Source organism: Xenopus laevis, chromosome 4L, assembly GCF_017654675.1.
Source record: "Xenopus laevis strain J_2021 chromosome 4L, Xenopus_laevis_v10.1, whole genome shotgun sequence".
Classification (NCBI taxonomy): domain Eukaryota; kingdom Metazoa; phylum Chordata; class Amphibia; order Anura; family Pipidae; genus Xenopus; species Xenopus laevis.
This window is the reverse complement of record NC_054377.1, coordinates 41,424,996-41,446,294: the sequence shown is the minus strand read 5'-3', so window position 1 is coordinate 41,446,294 and position 21,299 is coordinate 41,424,996. Positions and strand designations below refer to the sequence as shown.

The window sequence follows — 21,299 nt, the reverse complement described above, 5'->3', positions numbered from 1 at the left end:
ATCAGTATTGTGTGCAGTCCTTTCTTTATAAGCCTGTCCTACAGGAATACATGCATCAGAATTCCACATTTAGGATCTTTGAAATGATATGTAATCATTGAAATAATAATTGCAATGCACACATTTTCAAATGCTTTGTTAAATGATTTTAGGATATGAATTCTTTCAAAAGAAAACAATGCATAGGAGTATGAACGGAGGCACTAAGATTACCAGCTACAGATGCTTTACCATGGTTTGCATCTCTTGGAATGTACTTAAAAGAATATCCAGGAAAGTATTCCTAGAATGACATTGCCTCTGAAGTTCAGTCACTAAACTTGGCTCATGGAGGTTAGCAGTTGAACTATGTGAGAAGGAATAACCACAGCAAGAATTGTTGCTAGTTTGATATGCTTGAACATCTTCTAACTTGACTTTGGAATAATTTATGGGGTATGGGACCTATTATCCAGAATGCTTGGGACCTTGCATGTAAACATTAAATAAACCCAATAGGCTGGTTTTACTTCCAGTAAGGATTAATTATATCTTAGTTTGGATCAAGTACTTTGTACTGTTTTATTATTATTACAGTGAAAAAGCAAATCATTTAAAAAAATGTTAATTATTTGATAAAAATGAGTCTATGGCAGATGGCCTTCCTGTAATTCAGGGCTTTCTGGATATCAGGTTTCCGGATAACTGATCCCTTACCTGTAATAAAACAACTCGGTTTTCTTTTGGATTGCAATTTTGGCAGTTTGGCCAGTTCAATTGATTGTGCAGTTGATTATAATAAATAATTGGTTTATGTTGCACAAGTATTAACTGCGTAGCTAAAAAGCCCAGTACAGGTATGGGACCTATTATCCAGAATGCTTTGGGCCTGGGGTTTTCCGGATAAGGTGTCTTTCCATTTGGATCTACATACTTGACTGTATTTGACTTCTGCATGACCGTGACAGGTTTTAGCTGGAGTATTTTCAGATTTGGGCTTTTAGCAGGTTTGTGGCATAAAAAATTTAAATGTTTGGTTTTCCCCCCAAAAAATTTATTTTTTTTAGTGAAACTACCCTCAAAAAACGAATTTTTCAAGAAAACACAACAATAAATAACCCCCTACATCTACCATAAAATCATTAATTATTTAATAAATAAAATAGGCAGGTTTTGCTTCCAATAAGGACTATTTATATCTTAGTTAGGATCAAATATAAGCTACTATTTTACTATTCTTGAGAAAAGGAAATAATTTCATTATAATGGAGTCTATGGGAAATGGCCTTTCTGTAATTTGGACCTTTTTTAATGGGCTTCCGGATGACGGATCCTAGAGAAATGGTTCTCTTTCCTCCAACTAACACCAGTAACATCCCAGAGGTATCCATCATAGTTAACAATTCCACTATCACCCCCATTCCCCAGGCCCGGTGCCTTGGGGTTATCCTAGATTCTGCCCTGTCATTCACTCCTCATATCCAGTCACTTATTAAATCAAGTAACTTCCACCTAAGGAACATATCCAAAATACGATCATTTATCACCCATGATGCTGCCAAAATTCTTATTCACTCTCTCTTCATATCTCATCTAGACTACTGTAACTCTCTTTTAATTGGCCTTCCCCTCCAGAGACTGTCACCTCTCCAGTCCATAATGAACACTGCTGCGAGGCTCATATACCTCAGCAACCGCTCCTCCTCTGCCTCGCCATTCTGTCAATCCCTGCACTGGCTTCCGTTACCTTTCAGAATCAAATTCAAATTAATGACACTGACTTTCAAAGCACTTCATAACTCTGCCCCACCCTACATCTCTGAACTCATCTCTATATACTCGCCCAGCCGCTTACTATGCTCATCTACTGACCTGCTACTCAACTCTTCTCTCATTACCTCCTCACATGCTCGCATTCAAGACTTTGCAAGGGTTGCACCTCTCCTCTGGAACTCTCTCCCACGGTCTGTCCGACTTTCTCCCAAGCTTTCAAGAAATCTCTTAAAACGCACTTCTTTCGAGAAGCCTACCCTCACTCGACTTAACTGCCAAACGCAACACCACATACAGTACCACATTTCTCACCCACTTAATTCGATCTTGCCCACTCCCACACCTTGTGTATTACTCCCTTCCCTTTAGAGTGTATGCCTATGCATAGGGCCTTCCTCTATGTTCTATGTATATAATTCATGTGATTTAGTTGTATAATCACATTTACTTCACAGTGCTACGCAATATGTTGGCGCTATATAAATGCATGTTAATAATAATAATAATACCTGTATGGTTACAATAATGTGTAATGTTTGTAAATTCTGCATAATATGTGAATAACAATACAATGTAATTAGCACACTTAAAAACATGCTATGTCAGAAAGGCTGTTGCTTTTATTTAAGGAATCTGTTTAGAAAATTGAACCCCCAACCAGTGGCTTACAAGAAACCTGTTGCTCACTAACTCATGTGATGTTGCTCCCAGTGGCCTCAAAGCAGGAGCTTATTTTTGAATTCCTGGCTTGGTTGCATAAAAAACAGGTGTACTGCCAAACAGAGGCTCATATAGGGGTTACCAATAGCCAATCACAGGTTATATTTGGCACCCCAGAAACTTTTTGCATGCTAATGCAACTTCTTTCATATTGGAATGTGGTTTACGGGTAAAAAAAGGTTGGGTACCCCTGGTTTAGAAACATATACCATGTATTTCATTTTAACCATTTTGCAACCAATCAATCCTTGTCATTTTTTAATATATTTATAACACCAGCATTCACCATATTTGGTCGACACTTTCCCCCTGGAATAAAAGCAACACTAAAGGTTAACAAGCCTAATATATTAAAAAATGGGAGACCGGATAGTAGGATCTCCCAACCCTCTTCTCAGAAAAGGATCAGACCTACTCAGTCTCTCTGGACATCCTTCTGAGTGGCCAAAAAGGTATCCGCTTTGATAAATGGGGCAGTTCATTAAAACTGCCCCATTTATCAGGAAAGTTTTGGTAAATGTACTAGAATTTATTAAAACTGCTAGGAATCCTGTATCCATTCTAAATCTTTCTGTTATCTAAAGCTTAGAGGTAACAATAGCTGTGTGTGGGCAAGGCATTCAGAAAAACAATGTTCATTAATTCAAATGCACAATTTCACATTTACCCATTACTTGTCCTTCTGTATAACAGCCTTTTTTCTTAAATTATTGTTAATCAGGTACAGCTATATGATTGACAATGTGATCTTACTAATAACTGGAACACTGCACCAGCGATCCATTTCCGAATTGGTGCCCAAATGCCATCCTTTGGGAAGCTTTGAACAAATGGAAGCAGTGAACATTGCTCAGACACCAGCAGAACTCTACAATGCTATCCTCGTTGATACGCCACTAGGTAATGAAATAATTTGATTCAGACTGGGGCTGTAATTATAGGATAGTTTTTAAAATACATATACCAACCCTAAGCAGTATACATGAAGTGTTCCATTTATTTATTGTCCTGGAGAGAGAGCTAGATACAGCCACTTAGACAGACTGACTTGTGCCAGATTTATCAAAATTCAAGCTTGTGAAAAAAAAAAAACACTGACATGGGGAAAAAAAGTTGGCAAAACTTATGAGGCTTTTTTCTTAAAGGGCAAGTCAACCCCAAAATAACATTTTGCCTATTAAAAGAAAATCTAATTCTAAATGACTTTCCAATACACATTTATTAAAACTTTCAGTGCTTTTAAAGTTATTTGAAAAAAACAACCGCTCTTGAAAGCAGCATTTGCATTGCTCTTGGTTATTACTTTTTAAACAATGTCACAAAAGTCTTAGTTCCCCAGCAAAGACAGGTCTGTTAATCAGCTGCCTTGTCTTACATTGTATCAACAGTCTGACCCACCAGTGCAGATAATATAAAGGGACAGACAAACACTGCTTTCAATAGCAATGCATTTTACAAATAACGTGAAAACCATAGAAAATGTGTAATGAATATATATTGCAAAGTTGCTTAGAATTACGTTGACTTTTATTTGGCAAAACATTATTTGCTGGGTTGACATTCCCTTTAAAAACTGACTTATTTAAGAAGAAACTATGACAAATTATTCCTGTGCACTTTTTTAGCTGGAGAAAATGACACACATTCTTATTGTATTGAATAAGCTATATGAGCCAAAGAATCTCAAAACCTATCAATTTTAATTAGCTTTTCTTTTTCAGTATAAGAAAAGCATGTGCCCAGGCTGATTCTAGTTCCCAAGTAGATCTAAGGTTAAAGGCAGCCAATGTGTATGGTCATCTTCTCTACCTATGCATTTTGTATGCAGGCAGAGAGAAGCAGGTCGGCTCCTATTCGCCATGTGTAGCTCCACTGACATGCACAATTTGCTGAATTTTTGAATTTGAATTCCTGTTGTTTTCATTTTTCTCATTTGTACCATATTTTTTTGTGCCTAGCTGCATTTTTCCAGGACTGTATTTCTGAACAGGATCTTGATGAAATGAATATTGAAATCATAAGAAATACTCTTTACAAGGTATGCATAATGTTTGCGTTGAAAAAAGTACTTTAACAATGTAATGTACTTTAGCAATACAAGGTTTAGTATTAAGATGACTTTGTATAGATATAAAAAGTCATATTAATACTAAACCTTGCATTGCTAGCTAGATTTACTTGCACATGGCACAATTCTGGGTATTTTATTCCCTGGGAGAATGCTCAGAATCCCTACTTGTTGATTTCAGTGGCAATTTCTTTTGCCCACATGTGTACTCATGGGTCGGGCATTTGTCATTCTGATTTGGCACATTTAGCTATTGTATCTTAGGTTCAAGTAATTGCTGATACTTAGGTATCAAATCACTCAGAATTGTGCCATTCTCATTTTTTAAAGGTTACTTATGAATGGAATTACTTGTTAGTAAAACTGACACACACACAACTTTTTAAATGGCTTTTTGTAACAGAACTAGAAATGTGATTTCTAGTAATTTTACCGTTTTAGTGAACATTAATGTACAGAAATAATTATTTCTTCTTGAGATGCAATATTTGAAATGGGGACAGTGCCGGATTTATATCGGGCGCCCTAAGGCGGGACCACTTGTCCCCCCCCCCTTCCACCTCTCCCCCTTCATATACCGGTGCAAGGTCTTATCTCGTTGGGTCAAGAGCATAGGGATTGGTGCACAGGAGATTTGAAGATCTATGTCCGCATGTCCCCAGTGCTTCTGAACCTATTGCAATGTGACTGGGTGATGTGCTGCCCCTAAAATACTGCTGCCCTAGGCCCAGGCTTTTGTAACCTATTGTAGCTCCTAAAGTGTTCCAAAATGGAAGCAGTAGAGCTGCGCATACTTCTAAAAACAGGGAACCTTCTGTTGAAGGGGCCCAAATTTACCTGAAGTTGTGCAGATTGCCTGTGACAATTGACTGCTCTCGTGTAGCTCCTAAGGCTTCTCATTTTATACCTGTTTATCAGCTGCCATTTCACCAGTGGGTTGGAGGTCAGAGAAATCTGAAAAACTGCTTTCTTCATCAGCCCACCATTGCCTCATTTAAAGGGTGATCAATTAGCAATTGGTTTTCAGTTTTTATTGTGCTTTTTGGGTTATTTAAATTTTTTGTTCAGCAGCTCTCCAGCTTGCAGTTTCAGCAGTTTGGTTTCTAGGATCCAAATAACCCTAGCAGCCATGCATTGGTTTGAATGAGAGACTGGAATGTGAATAGAAGAGGGCCTAAATAGAAGGACAAGTAATAAAAGTATCAATAACAATACCAAGTTATAATACAAGTATATTCATGGACTAGTAAACAATATTTCCACACTAGGGGTGCATGGGCTAAACTGAAACTGGTGATATGGCAGGAATTTTAGGAATTTTAATCTGAATTCTGAAAACACAAATGCAGATTTGTTTTAAATGTGCAAAGTTTAATCTTCTGTTTTGGTTGTTTCTTGTTTAATCGTGTCTACAGTATTCATGGATGGAAGTTATTTGTGTCACTTGACTTTTTTTTTTTTTTTTTTTTTTTTATAGGCTTACCTAGAATCCTTTTACAAATTTTGCAAGTCACTAGGAGGCACAACTGGAGATGCCATGTGTCCAATCTTAGAGGTACAGTTTAATAATGGTTGCAAATCCTAGATTTCTGATATCTGATGTCCCCTTGTGTTTACATGATTAACTTAGTGATCATGTTCATGTATATATTGAAATTGTTGAAATGTATATGACTTATCTATAGGAATCAATTGTAAAAGCCCATTTTCAGTGGTTTATACATTTTTATTAGTGCTCACTTAATGACGTTTTTCAAGATGGTTTCTGGAACCTTCTGGACAGTTTTAAATTAGAAGGTTATTGTTAAGGTCCCCATAGAAGCAAAGATCTTTCATTGGTGAACAATCTATTTCAGTGCAATCCGACCAATTCTTCAAATCATCGTGAGGTTAGTGGGAATCAAACAATTGTGCATCTTACAATTTTTTCGTCTGTCGCTAAATTGATCGGCCAGGTTAAAAAAACATTTTATCGGTCCCACTGCAATCTATCTATGTTTGCAGGGCCAAGCAGGCAGCTACCCTCAGTTTTCCTGCAATATCGCTTGAAATGGTCTTTTCAGTTGATGGACAAATCGTACATTTAAACGATCGTTTCGAGATAATCGTGGTCTCACAAAAACGAAAAGATCTTTTAGAAATCTTTACATCTATGGCCAGCTTTAGAGTAGGTCTTTCTCTCTGACTCGTGAGTCAACACACACACCAATAACACAATAGCCAGTGAATAGTGAGAGCTATGTCATTTGCTCCTACAATTCTTCCTGTTACAGTGACAGAACCTGCATTTTTACTTTCAGGTACTTGACACAGAAAGGTGGCTCAAAGTAAAATATGTAAAAGGGCAGAAATTCCTGAAATGTATATTCCAATTTTATAAGATTCTTTAACAGGTCACTATTAGCAGATCAATAAGCACATGTTTCAAAATGGCAGGGCTTTCCCTTTTGAACCACTTTTATATTCAAAATATGTCACCACAAAGCCAAAGTAGGGCAGCACGTTATTCTTGTTAATGTGTCCAGTAAACAGGGTTTATGTTAATAATTGATTCTACCTGTTGTATGACTCAAAAACAGCTATTGTTTTTCTTATCTGCTGAAGAAAATAATACAAAACACTGAAAAATAAAGAGCGTCCTTGTGTCTGTGAAGGTTCTCATTCATCCAGGTCATGGTACATCTATAGTAATAAGTCAAATCAATAAGTCTTGAAGACCTTTTGCTAGTCAACCAACTGGCTTTCTCAATTCAGAATTCTGGATTGAAAAAGCTAGTCAGATGACAAGAGAAACGTCATAAAAGGAAAAAAAAATACAGCAAGTCCAGTTGATTTGACTTTTTACTATAGATAAAGAGCATTAAAAGGAAGATAAAGCTGTATCAGACCGGGACACAGGCAGCAATTAGAGAAAGATGTGGCTCCTTTATGAACAGTTTGTTCTCTCTCTAAATTCATTACTCTGATTCCTGAGGGTTGTAAGGGAAGCTAGTAAGGATAAAACTATAACCGTGGCCCATTAATATGGAACAAAGAAAATGTTTTAATTAAAAGAACGTACTGTATTTTATTTACATGCCTTATTTATTAGGTGTTTATTGGCCCTTTTAGAGAACATTCATCAGGATTACAGAATAGAGAGGCTCATGTTTATGTGACTTAATAAGCTTTTTAAACTTGAACCTGGTGCTGTTCTGCTCTATCTGCTGGGAATGCTAAGAGCACATCATCCAAGAGAGTTTATCGGTCCTCAAAAAGTCAATGCACTCAAAGCCACACAGTGTAGTAAATAAACCAATATACTCACTGAATTATATGCATTCAATCTGCCAAGAAGAGTTTAATGTTTAGTGATTAACTGCACAACATAAACTAGAAAGCTGGTGCCACTATATTGCTATTTGGTATATCAAATGCCTTCTTGCTTGATTAACTCTTAAATTGATTCACGTGAATGTGAGATTTATAAAGCACCAGCATATACCACAATGTCCTACTATAGAAGGATGTAAACATCAATTCTACATACTCTACACTAGGGGTCCCCAACTTTTTTTTACCCACATTCAATTCTAAAAATAGTTGGGGATTATTTTCCAGATGCTTTCACATGATTGGTTTTTGGGCAGTTGTCTTTGTGTGCCTTCAAACTAACTTTATTCTTAAAGCAGAAGTTAATCACCTACAGCTAAAAGCCCCCATTCTCCACTCACCCCCTCCCTGCGTCCTCCTCGCATAGTGTTATACTAGAATAAGTGTCCCGTCCAGCAACACTGCCCTATATATGCAGAGTAGTGCAGTGAAGCTCATGGGCGCCATGTTCGGTATCTTCCGGATCCTCGTATTCCTTTTTGGTTATTTACAGAGTTTTCCGGCTCCAACTGTGCATGCACCAAAAGCGTGTCGGCACTCACTTCAGGAAGATACCAAAGCTACCAAACATGGTGCCCCTGAGCTTCACTGTGCTACTCTGCATATATAGGTCAGTGTTGCTGGATGGGACACTTATACTAGTAGAATACTATGCAGGGTATAAGGGCTTTTTGCTGTGGGGGGGGGGGTTTACTTACTTAGAATGTGATCAACCAGGATGAGGAATCATTACTGGATGCCCTAACCTCCTCTCACATTTTTCACTAGTTTGAAGCTGACAGAAGAGCATTTATAATCACAATAAATTCATTTGGCACTGAACTTTCAAAAGAAGACCGCGCCAAATTGTTTCCACACTGTGGAAAGCTTTATCCTGAGGGATTGGCCCAACTAGCACGTGCTGATGACTATGAACAGGTCAAAACAGTAGCTGACTATTATCCAGTAAGTAAATTATATTTATTACTAAATACTTTTGGTTAAGTCATTTGAAAAAACATTTTAATTATTTTGTCACATTTCCCTTAGTGTTTATAATTTTCTTATTGTAGCAGTTTCTCTGTTGCCTCCTTGCTAGTAAAGTTTATGAAAAGGAAGTTTTTTATTGGAGGAGATATACGTCTTTCATTTCTTATCAGTTATTACAGGAGTTCTTCAGGCTGCAGCCCTTCAGTGGAAGTGCTACAACTTGGACATACATGTATAATACCCTTAATAATAATTATAATAATAACTTGAGTTGAACTTGAATAGATTTATAACTATAGCTATATTTCTGGATCTGCTTCTACATATATATAACAAACATGTCTTATAAATAGGAATGCACCAATTCCAGGATTCAGTTCAGGATTCTGCCTTTTTTATCAGAATTCGGATTCAGCAGAATCCTTCTGCCCAGCTGAACCAAATCCGAATTTGCATATGCAAATTAGGAACGGGGATGAAAATCGCAAAATGTTTGCCTTCCCACCCCTAATTTGCACATGTAAATTGGGATTCGGTTCGGTGTTCGGCTGAATCTTTAGCGAAGGATTTGGGGGTTCGGCCGAATCCAAAATAGTGGATTCGGTGCATCCCTACATATAATTAACCTATGTGCAGACACAGGCATTTTTTCTTTAATGGGTTCAAAGTGTTTTGGCCTCAGTTTGTTGCTAAGATATTACAGCAGATACAAACATTCCATAAATCTTTATTAGGTTAGAAATACAAAGATAATTAAAAAGCACTTTTATAATCTGTATATGGTTCCTTCACCTATCATCTAAAATGTTTCCCCCAGAGGTGTGAGTTTACACTGTAATGACAATACAATAGTAGTACTAAAAATAGTTGTTTTTGCAGAAAAATCCCTCTGGCCCCTGCCTTTGGGTGTGGCGTCTTGTGTGGGTGGACATTTTGGAGCAGGAAAACGCATAATTAGCAATTGTCTAGCCTGTGCATTACGCAAATGCAACTGACTTTGCATCGGTCAACTCGTTCCTCGTGCCTGACCAGTATCTGCCAGTGTCTATACTGCGTCTACATATACCGTTATGATCTAGTCGATGGCTAATTGCTCAAGTGACTAAATAATTTTAACTTTGAGCAGAACATTGGGGTCTAAATAGGGCAAATAAGTGGACACCAAAGTAGCAGAATATGTTGTGTACTGTATGTCTCTCTTTATACATTGAACCATCATCTCCTGTGCTTCTAAAAAAGGCTTTTAAAAAACAATTAGCATTTGTTCACTCTGTTAAATATCTGTGCATCGAACATTTTGTTATTTATTATTGTGTGAAACCTCAATCTCCATTAATCTTTTATTTCTTTCTAGGAGTACAAACTGCTATTTGAAGGTGCAGGTAATAACCCAGGTGATAAAACCCTTGAAGATAGATTCTTTGAGCATGAGGTAAGAATTCTATAGCTAAATTAGAAAACGGGTCACTTTAATGTACCCTGTACAAGATGGCAGTATTATACCTAGTTGGCCAAACCCAAGAGATTTGTATTTCTCAAAATCTTCTCTTGAACAATTATAGAAATGGAGGGAGAATGATGACGTTTTTTTGTCTTCTCCATCCTTTGTGTGTTTGACTTGCAAACGTAAATTGATTCTCAACTTTATACAGCTGCGAGTGCCATAAAGAGAACCCTTCATTTTTATATTTCTCAGAGGACCATAGTATACTTGGAAAGGATAAACTAATTAGAGTTGCTAGAATTATGTGAAAACATGATATATAAAGGCTCACTGGTACACCATGTCCCATTTTTCAAGAGTAATGCGAGGAGACCGTTGTGACCACAAATAACAAGTAAGGAGAGCTGAAACCATTAAAAGTAGAAAATAAATGTAAATTGTAAAAAGTTATCAGAGTAGCAGTCTGAGAAAAGTTACATACATTTTGGGTTTAGATCCTCTTGAATAAATTAATAAGCTATTGCTGCTGCAGTAGTCACATTTTTACATCAGTGCTTCAGCATCACTGCTTCATCGACCATGAATTAATAAGTGTAACTGGCACAGATTAGTGATGGAGGGCTGGCATAAATCATAGGAAAAGTTGGAAACATTAGCAGATTCCGTTAAAACTGTAAACTAGGTTTTCTACCAAACTGCTTCAATTCATCTGAAAAAGGTCTTGAAATTCCACATAAAGCAAAAATTGTGTCAACAGACTCCATGGTAGAGCAACCATCTTCAAGCAAAATTGAAAACCTTAGATTATGGTTCGAAATGTATTGAGGCTCAGTGTGCAAGATAGTCTTAAAGGGGGGCTGTCATCCTAATAAATAATACCAATTTTTTTTTGATCATGTTAGTCAAACAAAATCCACTTTATTTACACTATTTCAATTTTTAAATTTTATTTCCTTCAGTCTTGGAATTCACAATCACAGCAAGCAGGCAGGCACCATTTTGTTTTGTTAAAGAAAGGGTTTTTCTTTTCTTTTTTTTATCACTCCAAAATGTTGTGAATGCACCAGAATGGGGGGCCCAATGCCTAAGCCCACACATGCTATACAATTATGCATGGCATAGAAGTGCAGTGATGTTTATGAAGTGTTGAATGGAAAGTGCCCCACCCACCTCATTATATGATGACAGCTGGGATTTTTAAATACATTTATAAGAGATATAAATATTTCAATAAAAAAAGAATTTGGCTTTCATGTTTAATTTGAAAATGGCCTTCGTTATTACAGCATTTTATGTGTGGGAGACAGGTCTCCTTTAATTGTTTCATCAATTGTATAAAGTGTATGTACCAAGAGTTGACAAAGCCCTTGAGTACACGCTGCCTATTGTGACCTCAGTATTCCAAGTTAATTGCTTCAGTCTCCAGCAGGAATTCCACGCCAACCACTTTCTTTAAGAATTAATGTAGGGCCTTAGCTTTTTTTTATTATCCAGGGTAACATTTGTATATAGACATTCTAAGTAGATCTTGTATGTAAAACTGCACAGCTGCCAATAGTCATAACTGCTGGCCTCCACACACTATATAAATAAAGGAAAAAAACAGGTCCATTCAGTCTAGCCAATTTCCCATTTATTAAATGTACTGTATTAAGAGCATGTGTGAACAATCCTTGTAATCCTACATTCACTAGCAAAGGGAGTAGTGAAAATTGAAGCAGTGAGTAATATATTGTATAGGAAGAGCACTGGTTTTTCAGTTAATCAGTTTTAAAGGGCAACAAATTTGGTCACTGGCAAGGTTTAGCCCAGAGACGGTTCATCATTTGCTGGGTTGGTTTTCAGTAGAAAAGTGAGGTTCTGCATTGATAGTTTACCAGTGCTCTACATATCCCATTCAGCCATCAGGAGAAATTAAATGCTTCCCTTTAAAGGAACAGTAAGGCCAAAAATATTAGTGTTTTAATGGAATGTTAATATAATGTACTGATGCCCTGCACTGGTAAAACTATAGTTTTTTTTTATAAACAAGCTGCTGTGTAACCATGATAACAGATAAGTTCTTAAGAATCCCATTGTATACTACAGAGCTTATCTGTTATCTGCTGTGTAACCTGTGGCTTTTCTCCTTTTTAAGCTTTGAATGGCTGCCCCATGGTTACACAGCAGCTTGTTTATATAAACTATAGTAGAGTTTCTTATGCAAACACAAAGATTTTATTTGTGTAGAGCAACAGTACATTATATTTTCATGATTTTGAAACACTTTCATTTTTTGGTGTTACTGTTCCTTTACGCAACCTGATTGCTTCGGTGAATGTCTGGTATCTTTGTACTCTAATAAAATATCAGTCCTTAAGCCAAAGGGCATGTCATCTTGCCAAGATTTTAGTGGTTTGGAACTGGCTTTAGCCAGTATACTGATACTGTGGGATTCAGCTAATTAAGAACTTGAGCAAACCCAGCATTGTTGAATAAAACATTTACAGGTTGTTATAATCCTGGAACATGTGACACACTGGTTAATCTAAATTGTTGTATATTACGTGACAAAAGTCAAGATACAGAAGTAAATTGTGCGATGCATAAAACATAAAATGCTGAGGAATACATATTTAGCCTTTTGCCTAGAAAATGTTTGGTCTGAGAGATTGAAAGGCCTAATTTGTGTATCCTGATCTGACCCCTGGGTAGTGGCAGTCTTGGCTTTGAGATTGGTTTGTACTAAATCAGACTGGCTGCTACTGCTTTACGTGTGCGTGAGGACCATTAAGTACATTATGGATTTGTAGTCTTTTAAAATGGTCAGTTTCCCTGATTGCCCTGAGAGGTAGTGAAACAAATTAGAGATACCATATCATGAAGTTTGTGGTCTTTATTAAAATATCAGTCTATAAAAGACTGCTGATGCGATAGATGCAACAAGAGGCGACTGCAAGTCACTGCAACGCTGTTCTAATGTGAACAAAGCTCTTCTAACTTGTCAAGGGATGTGCAGGCTTCACCCATGTCAGATCTGATAGACTTCAAACTAGGGATGCCCCGAATCTTGGATTCAGTTCGGGATTCGGCCAGGATTCCGCTGAACCGAATCCTAATTTGCACATGCAAATTAGGGGCAGAAAGGGAAACCACATGACTTCGTCACAAAGCAAAAGTTAAAAAAGTTCCCACTTTTTTCCTTTCCTGCCCTAATTTGCAAATGCAAATTAGGATTTGGTTTGGTATTCGGCTGAATCTTTCATGAAGGATTCGGGGTTTCGGCCGAATCCAAAAAAGTGGATTTGATGCATCCCTACTTCAAACAGTCAGGAAATTAAACATTCTACAGTAGACAACTGCTTATGTTTATTTTTTTTTCTTTTAATAATGTACTGCCACATCCTCCATAGACTTATACACCTGTAGGGAGGTGCAATCTTTAATTGTATAATGGCGGGTACAGAGTATAGTATGTATGGCGGGTACAGAGTATAGTATGTATGGATTATGTTACAGAAAACTATAGTAGTTACCCCCAGTTTATGTTTTTCAGGGGACCAGGAAAAATAGTGTAAAATCAGGAACTTGAATATAAATAAAACTAAAGCAACTTATTCTTCAATACAGAAAGCACAAGAGTAAATACAATATTTACTGTGTTAATGACAAGGGTTAAGCATTGCAGCATTTATACTACACTATGGGAAGGCACGTGCAATGCCTCTCTGCCACAGTCAGGGCCGCCATCAGAAATCGCAGGGCCCCATAAGAAAAAAATTTCCTGGGCCCCCTGGGCTGCGCCCACCACAAGCCCCACCTACAGGTCCGCCCACCCCACAGGTCCACCCCCCACCACACACTAAAAAAAAAAAACATAGGTGGCTATGGTTCCCACATGTTAATAAAAAAAATATTGGTAGTCAGGCCCCCCCATTGAAAAAAACATTTGTGGTCAGGGCCCCCCCATTAAAAAACACATTTGTGGTCAGAGCCCCTCTTTAAAAAGTATTGGTGGCTAGGATCCACATGGGGAAAAAAATTGGTGGCCAGGCCCCCCCCCCCACATTATAAGAAAATTGGTGGCCAGGGCCCCCCTTAAATGTCCATGTAAAAAAACTTGCCCCCCCCCCAGAAGTTTAAAAAAAATTTGGTGCCCAGGGCCCCACCACACAACAGGGACCACAAAGGGTTACCTTTAAGGGGGCCCTGCCATGTTACACTTACTTCATTAGTGTGGCCCACCTGCTGTCAGTGAGCTGCCAACTACAGAAGGGAGGAGGGGAGCACAGGTGGCTGCATTTTCTTCCCTTATTGGTCACAGAATTACAAGTCCTGGTAAAGCTGCATGGTGATTGGATGAGCTGGAGAAGTTCATACCTCAGCTATCCAATCCCTGAGCAGCTCAACCGGGACTTAAACTCAGTGACCAATAAGGGGAAGTAATGGACAGAAGATACCTCCCCTTGTGCTCCCGCCCTGCCTTCCCGAAGTCAGCAGCTCTCAGAAAGCAGGGGGGCCGGGCTAATCAAGTAAGTGCGGTGTAGCCGGGCCCCCCTTACCCTCGGGGCCCCCTACAACTCTCCCCCCTGTCCCCCCCTGATGGCTGCCCTGGCCACAGTAATAAGTGATTTGTGTATGACTGTATGATGTGCAGACTAACTGGAACTGACTATTTACAGACAGAACCATGGCAATATGTGCATCTGGTTAGTATTTTAAACCTATTTATTTTACTAATAACATTAATGGAAGAGAACCAGCAATTTTTGGGAATATTTATGTCAAATCCAGGAAAACATTAAAATGTAAAATGAGGAAAAAACACCCATTGAAATGTATTGTAAAAAAAAAAAAAACAGTTACTGTTACACTGTTACAAAAAAAAAACAGTGTAAAATGCGGGGGGAAGTAAAATTGAGATTTCAGTGTAATGAGTTTCTGCGCTTGTGTTTCAAGGGTGATCATTATTACTCCTGTGTAAATCTGCAACATTTATTCACTGTAGGGCAGGTAGCAAAAATTTTGGCTTGGTAGGTTGTTAGAGCGGGAGGGAAGGAAAGAGGGAATTTGAGACAGTCGGCATTTTTCATGGACAGCTGTGGCAGTCAAAACCCCAGTGTGTTTTAAGCTGGCCATACATGCAAAGATCCGATCGTTTGAATCCTCGAACGATCGGACTTCCCCATCTCCCGACCTGCCATTAACCATTCTGATCAAATAAAGTAGAAAAGAACAGATCAGCCGATGTTCTACCCCTGACAGCAATTGTACCAAAGTTATGTCCGACAAAGCTAGTGACAGTCTCCCACTGAAAATCGTACGATCCGCAATACATGCAGAGATATTATCGGCAGCCGACAGAAATCTTTTAACCTGTCTGAACGACCGATCTCCGCCGGACGAAAAAATATCGGTCCAAAACTCGTACGAATCCTCAGATCTATGGCCAGCTTTAGCCTTTTAAAGTATATGGGAAGCAACTTGGACAGTTTTGGCCGTTTCTCAGGAAAATACAGATGTTCTCTCCAGTGGCAGAACAGTGACAGGGAGAGATTGTCTTGTTAGCTGTCCATTATTGTGAATAGACTTAGGGTGGTGGCACACGGGGAGATTTAGTCGCCTGAGATAAATCTTCACTACTGCGGGGGCGATTAATCTCCCCAAAATGCCTTCCCACCGGCAAGAACGCAAATCGCGGGGGGATGGGAGGGTGGCATAAGTGTTTGGTTTTCTGAAGTCGCCCGAAGTTTCCTTTTGAGGCATCTTCAGGTGACTTCGGAAAACTGAATTGCCGGCGGGATGGCAAAAGCATAACTTCACATTCTTGCTGGTGGAACGGCATTTTGGGGAGATTAGTCACCCGCAGTAGCGAAGACTTATTGTAGGTGACTAAATCTTCCTGTGTGCCACCACCCTTAGGGTGAAGACACACAGCTATTTGTAGCAGCTACCTGTTATTGCTACAAAATAGACAATGGTGATCATTGGCTTTACCAAGACACTACGTGTGTTTTAGCAGAGGCAATTCTCAGTGTCGTCTATGGCAGGGTATTTTGTAGCCACAAAAATTAGATGCTATTAGCAGCTACAAAATGCCAAAAAATACCCTGCCATTGACAATACTGAGAATTGCCTCTGCTAAAACACACGTAGTGTCTTAGTAAAGCGCTTTGTGTGTCTTCACCCTTAAGGAGAGAGGGCACGGGGATTACTGTAAAAAAAAATAACAAAAAAAAAAATAACAAAAAAGCTGTAGTATATCAAAGCCAGGTGGCTGAAGTAATAGGTTGTCTGATGTTGATTTTAATGTTAAGTATTAAAAAAGATTGAATAGAGGCTTCTTCCTGAGATGTGTTTTGAGCCCAGCATGTATCCCCATGATAGTATCCATTTACTAACTGCAGCTATCTGTGGCTATAAAAGCAGTAGGCACATCTTCCTAACTACTCGGTGGATAATTTTTTGCAGCATTTTAGTACATGTAGTTAATCCTATCAATACACAAAAAAAAGTCATGCCTGACGACAAACCGTTGTACAATTTTCTATTAGACATTGAGTTGTAACATATGATGATGTTGATGATGATCAGATGTTGGTGTTATTATGTGTGCGATCCTGTGCAGAGGCCAGGCAAGGAAGGACATGAAGGAGGAAGGGAAGAATGAGAGGATAGTCTCTTGACTTTTGTTGTAGTTTATCTCCAAAATGTGCAAAATGCAGTGCTTGGTTTTTTGTTTTTACAAATACTGATGTGATGCTTGTTTTCATTTCAGGTAAAGTTAAATAAATTGGCTTTTCTGAACCAGTTCCACTTTGGAGTGTTCTACGCTTTTGTGAAACTGAAGGAACAAGAATGCAGGAACGTTGTGTGGATTGCAGAATGCATCGCTCAGAGGCATCGAGCCAAGATTGACAACTACATCCCTATCTTCTAAAGTCACATTCCCACCTTTTCTCCTGTATGTGTCCCACAGGCGCTGCAGATACCTCCTTCACTTTACTTTCCATATCATTCTAAATGTGCAGTGAAATTAAATTGTCCCTTTCTGTAGTAACCCCCAAAGAACCACATGAGATTTAATATGTGCAATGCCAGTGGTCCTTCTTTCTTTCCTGTGGTAAATAAGTTAAACCATTTTAGATCACACAAACAAGTGAAAGTACACACTCCCTTTATGCATACATGTTTAATGACTAATATGATATAGTTTTGCTGGAATCAGAATCTTTAGTGTGTGGGGCATCAGGAAATTGAGATTTATCTGTCTGGGCTGATACACACAGGCGAGTTTCTCTTTACTGTCTGTTTATTTTCCCTATGATTATTTCTAATACAGGGAACATTAGGATACAGGTAATAAATACAGACAGTTGTTGTCATGTATTCTTGCCATGCTGCTGCTTTTGTCACAGGTTGCCAGGATTTAATGTGCAGGCTGGCTCTCCTGATTACTCTAGGCCTTACAAGGTACAGGTATGGGACCTGTTCTACAAAATACTCGGGATCTGGGGTTTTCCAAATCTTTCCATAATTTGGATCTTCATATCTTAAGTCTACTAGAAAATCATGTAAACATGAAATAAACCCAATAGGTTGGTTTTGCTTCCTATAAGGATTAATTATACCTTAGTTGGGATCAAGTACAAGGTAACATAGTTACTGTTTTATTATTACAGAGAAAAAGGAAATCGGTTTTAAATATTCGATTATTTGGATAAAATGGAGTCTATGGGAGACAGCCTTTCCGTAATTTGGAGCTTTCTGGATAACGGGTTTCCGGGTATAACGGATCCCATACCTGTAAACCATTTGAGACTGACCCTTTAACTGAATTAATCCGCAGCAGAATTAATAATGAAACTCTCTAGATTAAGCTTATCTCTATGCCATGACTTATTATACCCATGAAAGGGTAGGGTTTACCCTAGTAGGTTTGACTTTGTGAACCTCCTAAAAAGTAGGTATAGTGTGGATGTGTTGTCTTTGGTATCTTTGTCACTGTATGAATTGAATTGTTTGCATGAATAACTATCGCTTCCCCCCCAATATTTTCAGATGGCTAGTTATTCCTTGGTTGGCAGAAGGTGTAATCTTTTCCATTTGGAAGCATCAGAATCTTCACCAAGTTCATGATCCGATGATCCAAGAACTCCGCTCCATAGAAACCATTTCAGCTTTAACGAGTGTCTGTCCTCTGGTTCCCCATAGTGATTCAACTTTGTTTTTTGTTTTATATTTATGGGGCAGATTATTATTCATAAATAATATTTTTGTTACAATTCAAACTGGCCAATCCGTATGGATTCCCATCAGTTCAAAATGTATCATCGTTATTAAAAAGGGATGCACCAAATTCATTATTTGATTCAGATGAAGTAAATACAAACATGTCGTGATTTTAAATCTTTGGACCAATTTTCTTTGTCATATTTAAATATGTAAATTAACATTCAGGTTTGCTATTTGGAAAAATCCAAAGATTTGGGATACAGTGCAGCCCCAGGTTATTAACACTTTATTAAATGTCGTGAAAATGACAGCAATGAAAAATCTGAATAGTTTGCTGTTAACCTGAGATTTTGTCAGGGAATCCCTGTTCTTTCAAGGGCTGCCTTAGTTATACATCAATGCTCCTAAGCACTACTATATACACCCATGGCTTCTCAGTTTACTGTTTACGTTTATGGTGCAACAACTCGGTTAGAGATTGTGCCCTAATCTAACACAAGTTGCGCTCCCAAGTTGCATCATTTATCTTTACCACATGGCAGTATGGCCCTAAACCTTTAATCTCTATACCTGAATCCTAGCATCTGTGCTATTTAGAGGGGGAAGTGTAACCAGATGGCATGGTTACATTTCCCCCCTAATGAATCTAATCACAAGTTTTAGCCCTGGGCTGTTGCTCCATTTAGGAAAAAAGTGCTGGCCCAGAAAAAGTAACTTAACATCTGTTTTTAATATCTTTAAAGGGGTGGTTCGCCTTTAAGTTAACTTTTAGTATGTTATAGAATGGCCAACTGGCCAATTCAAAGCAAGATCCGACAATAGAATAACTTATCTTATTGCCGTTGAATCAAATGTGACGCCTGTGTTTTTGTGCAGCGTGTCGGATTGCACCGGAATCGTCTGTGGAGTCCTGCCCTTACTCATCTTTCTATTCAGGCTCTCTTATTCTTTTCCTTTTCATATTCCAATTTCTTATTCGATGCATGTTTGCTAGGGTAATTTGTACCCTAGCAAATAGTGCTGAAATTGCAAGTTACCGAATAAAAAGTTAAGTCAAAAACCACAAATAATAAAAAATGAAAACCAATTGCAAATTGTCTCCGAATATCACTCTACATCATATTTACAGTTAATTTAAAGACGAACAACCCATTTTACGCAGACCTGGACACGTGTAAAATCAGAAAAACTTTACTGCAAACTTACTAGTCTGCCAATGAATTACTGGGAATTACTGGCAGCACAGCGCTTTTTTACTAAATGATGCCCCCAGGGTCATTATACAGACACCATGTTTGTACATACATATTGTTTGGGTGCATTTATGGTGTATAAGCCCATTTTTGCGTAAATTATTTGTTTTAAAAAGGAACTTTAATCAAATGTTTACATTTTTTATTATTTACATTATAACTATTTTTGCAGCTTTACATACTGGCTTTGCTTAGTGACACGATATACAGTAGATTCCTTCTGAATCCTGATTAATCACATGAAAGTGTCAGGCTTTCCTCTGGTGTCTGGTGTGAAGAAAAGATTTGTTTGTAGTGGAAATCCATTTTACAAGTGAAGTTGATTGGCCTTCTTGTCATTTTGGTTAGTTTCCATGATTGTGGCATTGTTATATTTTTTTACTTTTCAGTGTTTAAGAATATACTGTCATGCTGGAAAAGAAAATCCCCATATTATCCTTATACGTGCAATGTTAAAAAAAAAAAATCTATAAATATTTAAAGATAAATCCTATTTCACTGTATGCATTCTTTCAAATCTTCTATGTAAAAATGTGGTAATATAATAAAATGTTTTACAGCGTGCTTTGACATTGTGAACTATATTACTTGTGCTGTATTGTAAACAGTCTCTCTACCCTCTCATGGTCTGGCCCTATATCACATGTCACATGTAGAGTGCAGGAGACAAATCACCTGACTATACCTGGCCATCTGGTTCCATTAGAATTGCTCATGGAAAACTCCCACTAATTGTGGGAAAATCTGATTAGCAGCTGCTCTTCAGTGTGGAATTTCAGTAGCTGGTTGCTAGGCTCCAGTATACCCTAGAAACAAGGCAGTGGTTTGAATGAGAGACTGTGATGTTAATAGGTAATAATAACAGAAAAGCCTCACAAGACCAATAGTTTTTTGACTGCCAATGTCTATGACCCCCCCCCTGCTGAAAATTGGGAAGAGGCACAAAAAGAATTTGAAAAACTATTAAAAAATAAACACCAATTGAAACTTGTGCTATAAATTGGACATAAAATAGGACATTCGATAACATACTAAGGGGCCGATTCACTAAAGGTCTTTAAAGTGAGTGTTATTTATAGCATGCCATAAAAATTTTATCACTTCTTATATCGAGTAAGAGTTATCTTGTCTGACTTAAGAAGCAATATATTTTTCTTATTTATCAGTGATCTGTGTGCGGTATTTTATAGCATACGGTATTAAAAATTGAAAATGTAGGCTGCGACACTCCACAATATATCCCTCTGACTTAATGAAACTACCATTTGTGAAAAATGAAGGGCGCACAGAAGTTTCACTATGCCAGAGACAGCATGGCTTCTATTTGTTAGTGGTTGTAGGTAAGGCTCCAGCTCCTCATAAAGGTCTTCACTTGCTGCCTTACTCAATTGGTAGCAACTCACTGCTTCTTCCTCTGTTAATCACTCTAGGATGCTCACAGACTTAATTCTCATCAGATTCAAGCAAAAAACCCAACTACAAACTCCACATCTTGTCACCACAGACA

General features: G+C 38.0%; 1 protein-coding gene across 2 annotated transcripts in view; it reads left to right on the top strand.

The window, feature by feature from the left end:
- atp6v0d1.L (ATPase, H+ transporting, lysosomal 38kDa, V0 subunit d1 L homeolog) overlaps positions 1-20,356 on the top strand; it is a 46,971-nt gene extending 26,615 nt beyond the window's left edge. Inside the window, 7 exon segments of one of the 2 annotated variants that reach the window (NM_001086731.2) lie at positions 3,194-3,372; positions 4,431-4,510; positions 6,018-6,095; positions 8,681-8,857; positions 10,236-10,313; positions 17,083-17,268; positions 18,366-19,616. In NM_001086731.2, the coding sequence (NP_001080200.1) occupies positions 3,194-3,372; positions 4,431-4,510; positions 6,018-6,095; positions 8,681-8,857; positions 10,236-10,313; positions 17,083-17,244 (754 nt within the window). In that variant the 3' untranslated portion in view covers positions 17,245-17,268; positions 18,366-19,616. 2 annotated transcript variants of the gene reach the window in all.
- The last annotated feature ends 943 nt before the right edge of the window (positions 20,357-21,299 follow it).